The sequence below is a fragment of the Mandrillus leucophaeus genome, unplaced genomic scaffold (genome assembly GCF_000951045.1).
Source record: "Mandrillus leucophaeus isolate KB7577 unplaced genomic scaffold, Mleu.le_1.0 Scaffold719, whole genome shotgun sequence".
Lineage (NCBI taxonomy): Eukaryota > Metazoa > Chordata > Mammalia > Primates > Cercopithecidae > Mandrillus > Mandrillus leucophaeus.
Window position 1 is genome coordinate 1,468,502 of NW_012107797.1, and position 18,559 is coordinate 1,487,060.

Here is an 18,559-nt window from a genome sequence, read left to right on the forward strand (position 1 = left end):
TGAGATCAGCCTGGCAACAGAGTGGGACCCTGTCAAAAAAAAAAAAAAAAAAAAAAAAAAGCCAGAGATTGTCAGATTAGTTGAAAAACCAAGACCCAATACATATGATCTAAAATTAATTTTGTTTAAATATAAAGACATAGATAGATTACAAAAGTAAAAGAATGGAAAAAGATATATCAAGCAAAAACTAATAAAAGAAAAGTGCAAGTGGTTGTGCTAATATCAGAAAAAAATAGATTTCAAAACATAGAATAATAGTAGGGATAAAGAGGGACATTACCTGATAATAAAGGGATAAATTAATCAAGAAGACATCACAAGTTCTTCAAAAAATTAAACATAATTACCATATAAGCCAGCAATTCTACTTCTGGGTATATTCCCAAAATAATCGAAAACTTGAAAGCAGGGACTCAAGTAGATGGTTGTATATCAGCATTCATAGGAACATTATTCACAATAGTCAAAAAGTAGAAGCAACTCAAGTATCCATCAATAGATGAAGAGAAAAGCAAAATGTGGTATATATGTACAAAAGAATATTATTCAGCCTTAAAAAGGAGCGAAATTCTGACATATGCTACAATGTAGATGAACCTTGAAGACATTATGCTAAGTGACACAAAAGGACAAATATTGTATGATTCCACTTATATGAGGTACCTAGAGGAGTCGCATTCATAGAGAAAGAAAATGGGACATCGGTTGCTAAGGGTAGGAGGTGAGTATTGGGAGTTATTATTCAATGGGGACAGAGTTTCATGCTGGGAAAATGAAAAAGTTCCGGAGATGAATTATGGTGAGAGTTGAACAATAACGCAAATGTGCTTACTGCCACTGAAATGTATACCAAAAAAATGGCTAAAACAGTACACTTTATGTTATGTAAATTTTGTCACAATTAAAAAGGAAGACATCACAATCCTAATTGTGTATGTCTAAAATAGTTTCAAAATATATAAGCAAAAATTAATAGAACTGAAAAGAGAGGTCAGGCACAGTGGCTCATACCTGTAATCCCAGCACTTTGGGAGGCTGAAGCAGGTGGATTACTTGAGGCCAGGAGTTCAAGACCAGTCTGGCTAACATGACACAATCCTGTTTCTATTAAAAATACAAAAATTAGCCAGGTGTGGTGGTGCATGCCTGTAATCCCAGCAACTTGGAAGGCTGAGGCAGGAGAATTGCTTAAGCCTGGGAGGTAGAGGTTGCAGTGAGCTGGGATCGCAGCACTGCACTCCAGCCTGGGCGACAAAGCAAGACTCCATCTCAAACAAACAAACAAACAAACAAACATCTGAAAAGAGAAATACAGAAAGCCACCATTAGAGTTGGAGACCGCAACATTTCTCTGTCAGTAATTGACAGAATAAGAACACAGAATATTGGCAAGGATGTAGAAATCCTGAAAAATACTATCAAGCAAATTGATCTAATAGTCACTCATAAAACACATGACCTGAACGAGTAGAATACACATTATTTTGAAGCACACATGTAACATTCAACATGATAGACCGTATCTGAGGCATAAAGCAAATCAACAAATTCAAAATAACTAAAATAATACAAATTTTATTCTCTTACACAGTGAAAACCAACTACAAACTAAGTACAAAAATATATATTGAAAATGTATTTGAGGACATTTTAAAAACAAATAACTCATTTAAACAATTATCTTTAAATGATTTATTTAAAAATTATCTTTTGGGCCAGGTGCAGTGGCTCATGCCTGTAATCCCAGCACTTTGGGAGGCCAGGGCAGGAGGATCAGTTGAGCCCAAGAGTTCAAGACCAGCCTGGGCAACATTGTGGGACCCTACCTCTACAAAAAAATTTAAAAATTAGCCCACCATTGTGGTGCACACCTGTGGTCCCAGCTACTCGGGAGGCTGAGGTGGGAGAATCTCTTGAGCCTGGGAGGTGGAGATTGTAGTGAACTGAGATCGTGCCACTGCACTCCAGCCTGGGGAACAGACCAAGACCCTGTCTCAGTAATAATAATAATAGTAATAATAATAATAATATAAATCTTTTGACTAAAAGGAACTCAAAAGTGAAATTATAAAATACTCTAAATTGTACACAATAGAATTTGTGAAATGTACATCAAAGTTCAGAGGGAAATTTATAGCATTACTTACAATACTTATATTAGAAAGGGAGAAATGTCTCAAATTAATGACCCAAGCATCTACCTTAAGAAACTAGTGGGAAAAAAGGAATACTGTTTGCAATCTGTGAGCATTTTTTATATTTAATGATTAAAATCACAGCCTGGCTACTATCAGGGCCATTTTCCACTTTCTCAGCATGAACTCACTCTATCACATTTCTTTTGCTGTGAAGTAAATTCTTTGATCAGAAGCAATCTTGTGTGAAACATTGAATAAAGCTAGAGAAGACAAATCCATGTTCAAAATAAGTGTCTGTTCCAGTGCGGACAAATCAACGTTCTCTGCTTGATGGGAAGGATTCAGTGGAATCATGTCTTTGTGCTTATATTTTTGTGCACAAGAATATGACATGCTTCATGAAAGGAAGAACTCACTTAGTGCTCAATCCCCAGGGCTTAGGAGGGTGCATGCCATATAGGGGCTCAGTACTTTTGCTGAATGAAGAATACACTTAAGTGTTCTACAGCACAAAGGTTTTGCAGGGGCTTTTCTTCTGTTTCTTGGATTACATTTTCCTCAAAATGAACTCTTCATCTTTCTTTTGCAGACTGTTTCTTCCTGCCTTTCCAGTCGCCTGGGTTTTTCTCTCATTCCCCTTCTATCATATGTATGTGCGGTTGCTGAGCTGTTTCTTTTTTTAAAGACCACTTTATTGAGAAGTAATTTATATGCTGTAAAGGCTATCAGCTTGAAGTATAACTGGCTTTCTTCCCTTAGCACCATGTTTTTGAGGTTTATTCATGTTATGGTGTGTATCAGTTCTTCATTCCTTTACATGATGAAATAGTATTCCATTATATGAATGGACTACATTTTGTTTATGCATTATTCATCAGTGGGACATTTGCATTGTTTCCGCTTTTTTACTATGAATAATGGTGCTGTAAACAAGTTTTTTAGTGTATATTCTAAAACCTAAAATCACAATAGATAGGCTCTCCAAAGAAGGAGTTTATCCGGGATTAGTAGGGGATTGTAATCCAAGATACCCATGCCACAATGAACCAAGAAACACCTGAAGACCCTGGGGTCAAGGCAAACTTTTCCAAAGACAAAAAGGAGAAAGTCACGTAAGCTGCTTTGAAACAACAACTATTGACTGTTGAAGCTCATAGCTCCTCCTTGGCCACACTGGCTGTTGCTGGGGAGATGTCTTCTCAGAAGCAGCTTAACATGGAATTTTTATGGTTTCCAGACAGTCCTTGTAATAGTTCTTATCATAGGCACATGTGTATGAGTACTCCTCCTTCAGGGCCTCCTGGATCCATTTTGCTAGGGTTTGACCTAAGTGACCCCATTTTGGTGCTGACAACTTTCACAACATATCTCCACTTCTCTTGGGTGTATACCTAGAAGTTGTTTTGCCAAGTCACATGGTAACTCTATGTTTAACACTTTTACGAACTGCCAGACTGTTTTCCTGGGCGGCTGCATCACTTTACATCCCCACTAGCAGCATATGAAGGTTCCAGTTTCTCCACATTCTCATCAATACTTGTTATTGTGTTTTTTCTTTTTTTTTTCTTTTATTTTTTAGAGACAGCGTCTCGCTCTGTGGCTCAGGCTGGAGTGCAGTGGCGCGGTTACAGTGTCGATGAAGAGTCCACCTCTAAAATATTTGAAGAGATTTATTCCGAACCAAATATGAGTGAGGCACAGTATCAAGAGGTCCTAAGAACATGTGCCCACGGTGGTCTGGCTACAGCTTGAATTTATACATTTTAGGGAGACATAAGACACAAATCAATACATGTAGGATGTAGACTGGTTCCATCTGGAAAGGCAGGACAGCTCGAAGCAGGGGCTTCCAGATCATAGGTAACTTCAAGGATTTTCTAACTGACAATTGGTTGAAAGCATTATTGTCTATAAAGACCTCTAATCAACAGAAGGGTGTGTCTGGGTTATGCTAAGGGATTGTGGAGACCAAGGTTCTTATCATGCAGATGAAGCCCCCAGGTTGTGAGCTTCAGAGAGAGTAGATTGGAAATGTTTCTTAGACTGAAAAAGGTGCCAGATTTGTGACTGATTCTCTGCTGTGTCAGGGAAAAGACCTGGAAAGGGAAGGGGACTCTTTGCAGAACGTAGATTTTCCCAAGAGACAGCTATGCAGGGCCATTTCAAGATATGGCAAAGAAACATATTTGGGGTTAAAATATTTTGATTTCTTTATCTATCATGTGACGTTATGCCAGAGTCAGGGTGGAAAGTAAGCCACATCATATAGGGTTAAATAAATTTGCGTTTAGATTTTATGATTTATAGGGTGCAACTCCCCAGTCCCTTAGATAGGAATTTGGGCAAGAGGGAAAAGGTCAGAGTTTAGTCCTCAGTAGCTAACTGGAACTCCACCTCCTGGGCTCAAAGATCACTCCCACCTCAGCCTCCCAAGCAGCTGGGACTACAGGCACACACCTGGAATTTTTTTTTTTTTTTTTTTAGAGACAGGTCTTACTATGTTGCACAGGCTGGCAGGCTGATTAAGAATTCCTTTTATTACAGTCATTCTAGTGGGTCGTGAGTCATTTCATTTTGTTCTTGTGTAAAAGGACAACTTCATAATATGTGAAAAAATTCCCTTGGTTTTCTCTTCGAGCATTTTGCAAGTTGTATTTTGTGTTCTATTCTACATTCTGTGACCTGATAGCTAGGGGTGAGGCAGGGAAAAGCTCAGCTGAGACTGTATCTTTGCTAGAATATCTGGTCTCTGGTTTCTTGACTAGGATTTTCTAAATGTCCTGAATGAGTTTCCTTCCCAGGGAGTGATGCAATGACCCATGGGGGTCACCCTAGGCTTTAGATCCTTTGTCTGGTTCAGCAGGGAACCCGTGAACCCATCAGAGTCCCTCCTGTTTGTTCACGAGCCGTCTCTCACTGGTCTCTTTCCAGCAGCCCTTTTCACTTTTCACTTCCCCCAGCAGTAACAGGAGAAAGATAAAGATACCTCTCTTCTCCCAATTAACCTATTTTTCTCACCAGTGAGACCTTTTTTTTTTTTTTGGAGACAGAGTTTCACTCTTGTTGTCCAGGCTGGAGTGCAATGGTATGATCTCGGCTCACAGCAGCCTCTGCCTCCCAGGTTCAAGCAATTCTCCTGCCTCAGCCTCCAGAGTAGCTGGGATTACAGGCACCTGCCACCATGCCTGGCTAATTTTTTTGTATTTTTAGTAAAGATGGGGTTTTGTCATGTTGGCCAGGCTGGTCTCGAACTCCTGGCCTCAGGCGATCTGCCTGCCTCAGATACTCAAAGTGCTGGGACTGCAGACATGAGCCACCGCGCCTGGCCACCAGTGAGACTTTCTGAGTTTTGCTCTGCCACCAGGACCATTTGTAGGAGTAATCTTACACACCTGGGCAATAATTTTTTCCCCCGTATCACCATTTTTTTGTGTGTGACATTTTTGGCATTTGGCTGTATCCTTTTGCTTGTTTGCTGTGGAGTTTCCTTTGTTTGCTGGTTTTGGGCAGGAAGGAGGTGCTGGCTTCTACTGTAGTGTGTTCATCATCTAAGTATTTGAGAAGGGAGATGCTGTAATCCAGCTGCACTCTACTGCTTTAAAAATTCTCAGCAATACTTTTAGGTGTTTAGTTTACTCCCAGCAATTCCTCCTTACTCATTCATCAAACTCCTACTCACTGTGCACCTGCTGTATGGCAGGCAGGGCTCTCTAAGCTGAGCTACAGTACAGAACCACAGCCCCGCCTTCATGGAGCCTTAGTAAATTATGTCCACATGTCTCCATCAAAGCTTATTTTGCATAAAAATGACGTTGTGTTTATGGAAGATAATTTCAATACTTTACATTTAAGAATTTAGATCAAACTTGCCTAGGTTACAAAATTAACCAGTAGGTCTAATGTATAGCATGAGGACCATAGTTACTGCATTAAAAATTTGCTGAGTAGATTTTAAGTGCTCTTACCATGAAAAAAATGTATACAATGTATATACAAGAAAAGTTAAAAAAATGTATATACCCTCTAACATTCATGTGACACTTCATACTCTACCAAAAGTGCAGAATAGAGGGGAGGCTTTAGAGCAGGAGTGGAGGAATCTGCCTTCATTTTTCCTGGGTGTTTTTTTTTTTTTCCTTTTAATGCATATTCTGCTTATGTAGTGCCTTCATTTTTAGGTTTTTTCAATGTTGTATTTGAGAAGCTGCATCAGGTACAGCTCATTTTCCACTCATTGCTTACAGGATGAATTAAAATCATTTGCATATTCCTTAGCTGATGATATGCCCAAAATAAATGCAAGTCTGGCATAAGGTATTAAAAAAAAAAAAAGTAGAGAGAAATGAAGTTGTGTGGCATAGAGAAGATATTTTTACATTTTAAAATCTTGAAGCATAAGATCTTTGAAAAAATCTTTTTATAAGCACTATAAACCAGAGTTGTTCCTCAGCAATTTGCAGAAATCAGATCAACATGGTGTTACAGACAAATATTTACTTGAAGCCAATTTCTGTATATTATCTCCCTGCAGGCACCTCAACTGCCAATTCCTGGAATTGTACACAGTCCCTTCCAAACCTTCAAGACACCCGTGGCATGAACTCAGCAAACAAACGAGAGCCTCTGTGTGCAAGGCATTGTTCTAGGGACAATGGAGGTGACAGAAACAAATAACCCAGCACCTTCCCATGAGGCATTACTGGGGTAAATGCAAGAGTGTTGACAGAGCAAGGTAGAGATTCTTAAGGGGAAATCAGGACGGATGGCAGGCTGTAGTGATAAATTCTGAATATCTAGAGAACCATCAATAGAGGATGGTTGACTGATAAGGTTCCCAACCTGTGTGAACAGGATGGCTATCTAATCATATCCCTTGGTCAGAGCCCATAGCTCACACAGGATGGACTGAGTATTTGTGTCCTTTCCACCCCAAATTCACATGCGGAAATCCTCACCACCATGACGATGGTATCAGGAGGTGGGACCTTTGGGAGGTGATTAGGTCATGAGGGTGAGCTCTCAGGATTGGGATTAGTGCCCTTATAGAAGAGGCCTCCACCACGTGAAGATGTGAGATGTTATGAGGAAGAAGGCCCTCACCAGATACCAAATTTACCAGCACCTTCATCTTGGACTTTCTAGCCTCCAGAACTCTAAGAAATAAGTTTCTGTTGTTAAGCCACCCTGTTTATGGTATTGTTATAGCAGTCCCGAAAATCTAAGACAACAGAGGAATAGAATCTGAAGCACAGACTTCAACAAAGGCCCATGGGATTTGCTACAAGGGATTGCACCCACATTCCCTGGTGCCCTCTGAAAGTATAGTTTTATTTTGCAGTTTCTTTTTGGGGCTGTGTAGGAGTTCATCGTTCATAAATTGGTTTGTACTGTATTTGAAAATCTCTTCATATTTCCTGCTAGTTCTGTCTCAGGCCATCCGCTCTATCAAGTCCTTGATCAGAAGCATTCCTGAGTGGCTTACATCCTTTAGGTTCCAAGGGCTATGCCCTTGTGCAACCTTTTAAGATTTGGGAACAAGTTCATTCATGTCTCCTTTCATGGATTCTGAATCTTTGAGCTTTCCCCTCTCAAACACTGCCGTTTCATTATCTAACTCAGGCCCCAGAGCCACAAAAACGGTTAATCAAGGTGTTACCTATTTCCACCAATGGCAATGCATACTTCCTACTAACTTCCCACTGACTCCCTGGCTCCACCTTGCATGGTTGCTCAACAGGGAAGTATTAGATTCTCTTCTACATAGAGCTACGTAAGGAGACTCAGGGGACATTTTTATTACAGTTAGGAAAGGGGCTGCTTCTTGAAGAAGAGACCCTCATCTAAAGAAACACCTGCTCAATCAACAGTTTCACGGATACAAAAAAGTGTGTATTTGCTCTCAGAAAGAAAGGTCCACATAAACCAGCTTACTCCCATCCTGAAGCACTGCTCATGCTCTGTGACAAGTTCCTCGTAAAACAAAAAACAAAAAACAAAAAACCAAACAAACAAAAAAAAAACAATTTAAAAGTGGCTGTTTCTGGAAATAGAGAGGGGAAAGCAAACGTAACAGGGATGCGCCACCTAGTGATCAGAGATGGAACTGTCACTCAACTAAGCAAAGGGCAGTGTTTCATAAGAACAGCAAGTGATCACTCAAGTGATTTAATTCACCTTTCAGGTAAACTGAAATCAAAAAATCATCTGGTGAATGAAATATGCAGATATTCTATAGCTTCTAGATATGATATGTGGTTAACAGTCTTCTGGCTAATACATACAAGTGTTTAAAAAGCAGTAACTCAGATATCCATATTTGAAAGAAAAAATGCTAAAAGTTTTTAAATGTTTCAAAAGCAAACTTGAATAAAAATCTTTTTGAATAACTGGGTTTTTTCCCCCAATAAAGGGTCTATCACAGATCTATACTCAAAAACATTTACCTATTTCCACTGTGTCAATAAACCAGCCAACTATGACTCTGTTATAATGGAGTAATGCCCTGAAAAAAAAAAAATATTCTTCTTAACAATAAAAGTAAGTTGTAATGATTATTCCAGATTATATTTAATATAGAAAATCAGGCCCACAATATTTCTTAACTTGCAATTTTATTAATTTTTCAGTACTCTTACCTTTTATATACTACTAAGAAAATTTAAACCATAACTAAACATTCTGCAGTTTAATTCAAATTTTCATATATACAGACCAGACTGCATACTTACACTGCAGATCTTACACAAGACTGAAGTTGAGCCAAACAACTTCAATTAGCTAACAATAAAAACACTTTCCACTTCCTGCAATCATAGCTTAAAGGCTTTGCAAGGCAGATTACATTTGAGCTGGAGATACAAGTGATGTAGTTTGACTTGAGCAATACAAAACAAAAGTCATAGGAATTAAATGGATTTTCAATCACTGTAGAAGTCATTCTCTTGGCTTAAGTACGTTTTAATTTTTTCACAGAAAAAAATATATTTCAGGCAAATAAAAACAAATTCCAGATTAGCACAGTTCACTGTTTCATTTCTTTATTTTACCTTTATGAAGGCAAACAAAGTACAGATGCTGTACATTAAAAACATAGAAATGTATCACTCACACCACATCAATTCCTATGGACAAAAGGGCTTTTTCTAAGCACTGCTCCTTTCTGAAGCACATACCACAACTAAATGTACAAAGAGCCATCTGCTGGTCCAACGTAGCCAACTCCAATTAGCAGGACATCTATCAGCGTCCATATTCCCAGACCACCGAAGCTGAAGAGCTTGCCAAGGCCTTCTCGCCACTGGCCCAGGTAGAAACGGTCTGCTCCAAACCCACCGAGGGTGATGCTGCGATGGCAAACAGACAGGATTCCATGAGACCCGTCCACCCCAACTGCGGCCAGTTATGGTTTAATCGCTGCGTTACATCAGATTTGAGAAAGGACTTCCAATGATCACAGCCCTTAATTGGAACACAAGTAACTATTTCACAAATTGACACCACCAAATAATTATGGGCAGGAAAACTGTTTAAATGTCAAAAGTAAACATACAATTTTTAGCTGTACTAAAAAACTAATGTTTTCTCTCTAAGTGATCAATCTCATTGCTTTTTAGTCAAAACAAAGCAAAGACCCAGTCTAACAGGAAGTGCACCAACACGGGGTCAGGGCTAGAGTCGGGAGGAGCCCACCACCACCTGGATGACCTGGATCAAGTTGTCCATGTTTTCAGTCTATTTTTTCATTCATCTCTAAAATCTTAATGTTAGGAAGAGGTGACTTCTAAGGATCTTTTAAATTCTAAAATCTAATAATACTGAAACAATATTTATTATGGAAAATTTCTAAACATATATAACAATAAAAAGTAAAGAGAACAGTACTCATGACTCAGCTCCAATAATCAACACTTGGCCAGCCGTGTTTCATCAAAACTCTCCCCTTTCCCCTTCAGAGTACCCTGAAGCAAACCTTGGGCATCATCTCATTACAGTGAAGATTTTAAAAGAAACCATGTTGAGTGCTGAGAAGTTTTAATTGTTGAAAATTTGTTATAATATAGTACTGTAAGAGGTTAACAATGTAGGGAAACCAGATTAGGGATATATAAGAACTCTACTATCTTTGCAACTTTCCTGTAAATTAAAATTATTCCAAGTTTCAAACATTTATTTATTTTTTAAAAAGCCAGTTGTTAATTTGAACCATTGTCAGCAATGGTTACCAATCTTTTTTTTTGAGACAGAATCTCGCTCTGAGGCTGGAGTGCAGTGGTGCAATGCCAGCTCACTGCAGCCTCCTCTTCCTCAAGTGATCTTCCCATTTCAGCCTACCACGCAGCTGGAACCACAGACATGCACCACGATGACCGGCTTTTGTATTTTTGGTAGAGACGGGCTTTCACCACGTTGGCCAGGCTGGTCTCGAACTCCTGACCTCAAGCAATCTGCCCGCCTCGGCCTCCCAAAGTGCTGGGATTACAGGTGTGAGTCATTGCACCCGGCCTATCTTATTTTTGTGAATCTCCTTTTCTACCCTGGTGTCCTCTTTTACTTTTCAGTTATGCGTTTCCTGCCAGGCAAGATCCTTCTTTCCTCAGCCCAAATTCTAATGCAGTGGTTCTCAGCAAGGGGCAATTTTGTCCCCTAGGGGACACGTGGCAACATGTGGAGACACACTGTCACAACTGCAGAGGATGGGGGGTTTCCTACTGACAAGTAGTAGGTAGACACCAGTGATGCTGCTAAACATCCTACTATGCACAGGACAGCCACAAGACAAAAAATCATTCAGCCCAAAATGTCAGCAGTGATGAGGCTGAGAAATCCTGCTCTATGGCTGCGATGCTGCAGGCCTCAGGGTCTCAGGCACGAACTCAAAACTTCAACTGTAGGCAGCATAACCTTTTCACTAATCAGTTAACCAGGGTCTCACCTGCTCTTCCCTTTGGTGGGAAGAATTGGTACAATTTCTTAAAGTACTGTTGAGAAGTTTAACAAACAGCACATTTCTATGTAAGAAATATAAACCTATAATTATCTCAGATGGTGGTAATTTTTAATGTTTTTGTCATTTTCATTTTTCTAGTTTTCAGTGTTCAGCATGTATTACTTTTTATAAGTTATTTGAAATTAAAGATACACATCAAAAAACTGCCTATTTTAGATAGTCCCCAGCATTTTACTGATTCATGGTACATTCAGAACGGGAAACTCAATGTGCAGGTACCTTGGGAGAAAAGCTAACATGCCTGCCAGTCAGCTCCATGGGGCTACTGGTCTGATCACCTAAACTCTTCCAGCAGTTTCCTGGAATCCAACACATGTGGTAGGATCTGAGAGAAGAATGAAGTGGACTGAGCTCAATGTCTGGAAGATTCCACCAAACCCAAAGAAATCTAAATGGCCTTTTAAACTTACTAGTAACAAAGCTTACCTTAGAGCCAGAGCAGTAGACCACTTATAGCCTCCAGTCCAATTGCAATATAGCATTTTGGGAAAAGTACGGTTACCTTAAAAAAAAAAAAAAAAAAAAGAAAGAAAGAAAGAAAAATACAGGGTATAAAAATACTCTCAGAAAGACTTAATTATAACAAATGGCCTCAAAATTTAAAATGTGAAAAGTCAACTCTCTTTACAGTAATACATGTTGAAGTGAAGAGTACAAAGCCCTTACCATCTATCTGTACATATGTAATATTTAAATTAGCTAAGTTAGGATTACAACGTGAAGAACATGAAATGCTCAACCACATATCAAGACTTACGGGGAAGTTACGAGGATATAAGACAGTGTGGTCCTGAGGCATAAAAATCACCCAATAGGAAAAGAAGAGAAAGTCTAGAACCAGAAACATACAGACACTTCATGTATGACAGAGGTAACACAGGGATCAACAGGGAAGAGTTGAGACAAGTGGCCATCCATGTGGGGGGACAATTAAAGTTGAATCTACCTCACACCATCTACCAGGACCAATTCCAGGGGGACTCTAAACCTAAATGTGAAATGTTAAACTTATAACTTTCAAAAGAAAATGTAGCAAATTGTCTTTATAAACCTGGGGTAGAAAAAGATTTCTTAAAACCACAACAAAAAAAGACTAACTCTAATAACTTAAAGTAATTATATTTTTAAAGTTTTGTTTATGAAAATATACAATAATGTAAAAAAAAAAAAAATCAAAATCTGGGAGAGGGTTTCAGGGACAGCACAGGTAATATCCAAAATATAAAAGAAGTCTAGACAACTTTAAGACCAAATTTAATAACAATTCTTGGAGAGAATTGGGATCATTAGGAATAGTTACATAGCACGGGTGGGAATGCAAGTTGATACAGCCATTTAAAGAGTAACGAACACTGGAAAGTACATGCTAAAGAAGCTCTTGCACATGTGCCATCAGGAGACAGGCAAAGAAATTTTAAGAGTCACAACAGCAAAAAACAGCACATAACCAAATATATTGGAGAATAAACTGTGATACAATCTTAAAATAGATTATTACACAGACGTAAAATAAAGAAAGAAGTCATATGGATGAATCATAGAGCCATAATGTTGACAGGAAATAATCAAGTCCCAGAAGGGCACATAGCCTGAAATCATTTTATACAGTTCTAAAACATGCATTATTGAATATTATATGGTACTATTATTTTATTACATATATACAATAAAACTATAGAAAAAATTTAAAAGGAAGTGAAATAAGAAAAAATTCAAAAGGATGGTTACTTTGGAAGAAGCGGTAGAGCAACCAGGTGAAGGCAAGCACTCAGGTAGCTGCGATGGTATTGGTGCCATTTTCACTGTTATTTTGGGTAAAAGTCAATTATTGTGTATTACGCTTTATACTTCACATATTTTTCTTATTTTATCAAATATTGCATTTAAAAAGAGAATTGCAGTTTTCTGGATGCTTTACTTTAGTATGTTGAGTTTACTGATGATGCTTGGCACATCTAAAAAGGTGCAGATAAATGTTTCTAATTAAGTAATTTAACTCTCAAATTTCTGGTTAAAGTCCCTTCAATCAACTTCGAGAAAAATACTTTCTTGACAAATGCCCTTGAACTCTGACTTACCCAAGCAGTGGACATGGTCCCGCACCGTGCAGTTGGCAGGGTAGCGCTGCCGAGGACAGGACACCGTCATACAGCTGGTGGAATTGGTACACTCGTAATCTGTTTCAGGAAGCTGCCAGCAAAATCTGCAAGTCATGTTAATGATGAAGTTCTTTTGGGATTTGAAGTCTTGATCCTATGTAGCAAATGACACAAAACTCATCAATCACAATGGTGTAGTCTGTTAAGATGTCAGTAAAACCACAGTCACATGGCACAAAATTCCTAAAACGCTTGCATTTAGGACCTAAAGTACCAGAAAAAGTTACCAAAACAACATGTATGCAAAACAAATGTATATGATGTGACCCCATAATCATAAAAATACACACCCAAATATATGTACCTAAGGGGAAAAAAACTAGATAAATTCACATCAAAATAGCAAAGGTTATTTCAGGGTGATAAATTTCGTAACTTTTGCTTAGCTAAATTTTTCATAGTAAACATGTGTACTTTCATAATGCAGACAAAGGGAAAATTTATTTTAGAAAGTCGCAATCATGGATGGCTGGAAGGAACTGATGAATGCATTTGTTGAAGGTCACTGAGCTTCAAGTGAGGAATGGAATCCAGGTTCCTCAACTCCAGCCTGATGCTTCTGTAATGGTTAACACACCGCCTTGCTTCCGAGTTGCCAACCTTCCCTAACATCTCCTACCTTGCACAGCCTGGCAACTCAGGGTTATTACAGCTGCTCGTACCACCAGGGCATGTGGCATGTTTAATCCAGAGGCAGCCCAACTCAGAAGCACCACATGATGTGTGGAGGGTGAGTGAGTGTTCACTGGTGGCCAGAGATTTTTTTCATTCCAATTTCAAAAACCATTATTTTGTATTCTGCTTACAAAAGTACCATGTTCTTTGTATGTTACATATTTGAAGATTATAGACAAAAACCTATAGGTGTTCAGAGCTAACCACTTTTAATCTTCTTTACGTTTCTTCTATGTGTATATTTATAAATTTACTAAAATGGAATTATACTGAAAGCACTTTGTAGTCTTTTTACTCTACCTGACAGTACATTGCAATGCATATTTTTCAAAATCATTTTTATGTGGTCAATCATCTCTGGAAGCATCATATATATATATGTATGCATATATATATACACATACACACACACATTATTTTTTTTCTTTTTTTGAGATGGAGTCTCGCTCTGTTGCCCAGGCTGGAGTGCAGTGGCGCAATCCCAGCTCACTGCAACCTCTGCCTCCCAGGTTCAAGTGACTCTCCTGCCTCAGCCTCCTGAGTAGCTGGGATTAGAGACGCACATCACCACGCCCAGCTAATTTTTGTATTTTTAGTAGAGATGGGGTTTCACCATGTTGGCCAGGCTGTCTCAACCTCCTGACCTCAGGTGATTCACCTGCCTCGGACTGCCAAAGTGCTGGGATTATAGGCATTAGCCACCATCCCCGGCCCATATTTGTTATTTTTTTAACATTTCACAAATTTGCATGTCGTTTTTGCACAAGAGCCATCCTAATTTTATCTGTATGGTTCCAACTTTGGCATATGCACTGATGAAGCAAATACTATTAATTTTCTTATCAATGCAAAAACCACTTTTTATGGAAAACATTCAAATATGGGTAAGGCATCACTTGATTTAGGCAAACAGTTGGATCTGTAAAAATATGTTTACATCTGCCTATTTTCAGTGATGTGCTTAAAACACATGTTTTTTAAAATGGTTTTTTAAAAAGTAGGTGACACATGTACATGGTACACATTTCAAGACACAACAGGACAGTGAGAAGTGAGCTGGCCTTGTGTGGCCTGGCCTCTGGGAGCCACTGCCCTCCCCAGGCCAAGTGCCCTCTGTACTTCCAGAGAGAGCTTATTCTACACACAGGCACATTCATGTCATCAACATTTAACGTTCCCCAATACTTTTACTTGATTTTGTATGTAAATCAGTACATTATCTCTAGAGCTGTCTAGTTCTTTTTAATGGCTACAATGTGTTTTATTCTATTGCATGTGTACCATAAATTAAGCAGTTCTTAGACATTTCACTTCTTTTGAATCTTTTGCTTTAATGAGCAATACAGCTAAAAAATAAGCATACTTATTTGCATCCATATATAATATCTATAACATAAATTCCTAGATGTAGAACTACGAGGTTAATGATTATGTGTGTGTATAAGTTTAACAGATACGGCAAATCACCTGCAAGAGGCTGATCAATTTGATTACCTATTAATAAGATATGAGTATCTGACCCTTATACTCTCATAAACTCAGAGTTAATCAAATTAAAAAGAAATTGCCAATCTGAGGGTTAAAAATGTATTATTTGTATTTAATTATAAGAAAACTTATACATGTTTTTCATGTTATAAATCTATTTGTATTTTCTTTCCTATGAACCATCTGCTCATGTCCTAACACTGTTTTTCTACAAGACTGTCATCTTTTCCATGTGGGTTTTTAGGAAGTGTTTATATATTACTGATATTAGTGTATTATTTGTCACATATGCTACAAACACTTTTTCCTAGTTTGCCACGTCTTTTGCCTTCATGCTTTTTTCTTTAGGTCATGCAGAAATCTCCAATTTTTAGTAGTCAAATGTATCAATTCTTTTATGGCTTCTAAACTTTATTTCATACTTAGAAAAATATTCTCCATTTGGGGATTATAACAACAACTATCTCGTGTTTTCTGTGGTACTTCAGGGTTTCATTTTTCACATTACATCTTTGGACTATCTGGAATTTATTCTGGATAAGACAGGTGTTCCACTTAATTTTGTTCAAGAGAGCTACCAGGCATTCTGGCATTTACTGAATCCATCTTCTCACCACAGACGAACAGTGGCCCTTCAAAAGCTCATCTATGGCAGAAAGACATTGCCACCTCCTCTGTACACTAGCTGTCACTAGTGAGAACACAGAATCTATCGGAACGAATTAGACTTGCTTCAGATATGCTAGTAGACTGAGATCTTCTCCAGTCCTACAAAGCAACATTTCTGTCAAGCGCATTTCCAGCAGACATCAACTGGCTTGACAGTTATCATTATAACTACAACAGTAGTGAGCTGATATGGAAGGGTCTATTGGGTTTTTAAATTTATTTCTACTTACATACTCAACAGGGCAATCATAAAAGAATGTAAGAATTATTCAGAATTTCTTTCCAATGGTCAAGTCTGAATTGTTCTTCTAACTTGAAGTTTACAGTGAATTTATTTAGAATAAGTAAGCTACAGTACTTACAACGCAGGTAACAGATGGTTTCACTGCACAGTCAAAAGTGACAGGCTTCCCATAGATACAGGAGAAATTTGTTGTGCAGTCTATACAGTCTGCAGGAAGTCTGCTACACAAACCATTGCTTGGACACTTCATCACATAAGGTGGGATTTCAGTACTTTCTGTGAGAGGCAAGAGAGAAGCTTATTCTTCTATAACACTGATTCGAATAACAGAGAACCATCTTCTAAGGTTAAGAGACATGATCATTAGCAAGTAGACACTGCGCTGGAATGAGAGAAGCATGGTACTGGAGTCACAGACACCTGCAATTAAAGCAGAATTCTGCCAACAGACAGCTGTGTGACCTGGTGAGCACCCCACTTGCAAAACATTACTTCATTCCTGCCTCTCAAGTGGCCGTGAAAACTAAAGGTGCTCATATACAAATAATGCATAGAAAATTCTGGGTATACATTAAGGGCTTAAAAAAAGACTATCATTTTGTAAGTTGAAAAACTAAAACAGTAGAGTTTGTGCAAAATCTTAGAGGAAGTCTGTGGCAAAACTGGAACTAGAACCCAAATCTCTTCATTTCCAATACAATGTTCTTTTCATCTGAATTCACTAATTTAGAAATGAAGCCACTGACATCCTCAGGGCATCAACTTGAAAATGTCATTATTTCACAAGGGTACTTCGATAAGCCACATTTGCTAATATAATATTTACAGTTTTATGCTACCAAAGTTCAAAATAGTTCTCTATTTTAATGACATCTTCAGTGAGCTGCAACTTATTTCCAACCAACCTCATCAGTGTGCAATATATTTTTACCAACTGAGAGGATCAAAATTGCAAGTATTCCTGAAAAGAAGGGCTTTCAAAAGCCTGCAAGAGTTAAGAACTCTTGCGCTTTCTCTAAAAAGTAATTTGAGTTTAAAATTTAAGTGCACTGCTGTTTTTTACACCCAAATAAGAATCCGTAAAATACCTCTGCCAGTTTCAATTCACTGAAGTAATGTGACTCTAAAGTGATGAAATTAGACTCAAAGCCTCCACCTAGCAAAACAACTAATGCTTGTTTAAAACTGGTCCTACTTTACTCACTGTATTAAGTGAACAATTCTACAAAATACTTTTTTCTTTGATCCCATGACTATGTGGCTGGAAGGTGGACACTTAGAATCACAAAGCAGAAATGACTTTAGGCCGTCAGACCAACCCCATCGCTTTAACGGTGAGGACCAAGGTCCAAAGGGGATAAATAATTTGTTCAAGATCCCAGTAGCAAAACCAGATCTAGATTTCAAGACTCCATCAGTCCCTCTGTAATCCTTCCATTTCACACAGTCCTGGGGGAGCCTTTAAAATCCAACATCAGGAACAGGGTTCTAGAAGTAGAGGAAACCTGCTGAAGGGAAAGAAGCACTGACTGAAGGTTATTTTGATGGATGAAGTGGAAAAATAACAGAAATAAGGAAACAAACGAGCGCGGGATTGGAAAAAGAGGTGAGGCAGAAACGTCAAAAGGTATCCAAATACCAAGACTATCCACTGAAAATGGCTGTGTATCTGCCCTTAATTCATACCATCTAAAATACAATAAAATATTCAAAAATGGAAAGTGACTTCGTATACTAAAGGAAATTTTTATCAAAAACAAAGAGAAACTACTAGATATAAATACACATATTTACCAGAATAGAAAATGTCTAGTACCTGCTGCCCTGGGAACTACTGTGAATGTGCGTGTTGGGCCCGGATCCTTTATTGACTGAGCCAGCGCCTGCGATTGCTCTAAATTTAAGGATCGTACAATTAGAGAAACATGTTATCCCGGGACAAGAAAACCTTGTTTCGTGTGGTTAACACGGCGGGTCTACACCAGGTCAATAAGCTGCTCATGAAAACCTCACGGCTTGGCAGCCAGAAAACACAAAGCTCAGGGACGAAACGTCAAAGGGGTAGACACCAGAGACCGAAGGATGGCATCGCGCTCCAGTTCCACCTTCCCGGCCGAGCCCCCAAGCGCTCCATCTCCGTTCCAGGGCCCCCGCAGCCGCGATGGGCGGCTCGGTG

General features: G+C 38.6%; 1 protein-coding gene across 2 annotated transcripts; it reads right to left on the reverse strand.

Annotated features, from left to right (window-relative positions):
• Window positions 1-8,911: 8,911 nt before the first annotated feature.
• TM2D3 (TM2 domain containing 3) lies at window positions 8,912-18,559 on the reverse strand. 2 transcript variants are annotated; one of them, XM_011965262.1, is made up of 5 exons: window positions 18,200-18,559; window positions 16,502-16,659; window positions 13,227-13,401; window positions 11,629-11,650; window positions 8,912-9,484 (listed from the first exon to the last, which is right to left on the reverse strand). In XM_011965262.1, exons 2-5 carry the CDS (start codon window positions 16,631-16,633, stop codon window positions 9,319-9,321), a joined length of 495 nt encoding a protein of 164 aa, XP_011820652.1. In that variant the 5' UTR covers window positions 16,634-16,659; window positions 18,200-18,559; the 3' UTR covers window positions 8,912-9,318. The 2 variants fall into 2 exon arrangements, with proteins under 2 accessions (XP_011820652.1, XP_011820651.1); XM_011965261.1 differs by having other exon boundaries at window positions 11,575-11,650.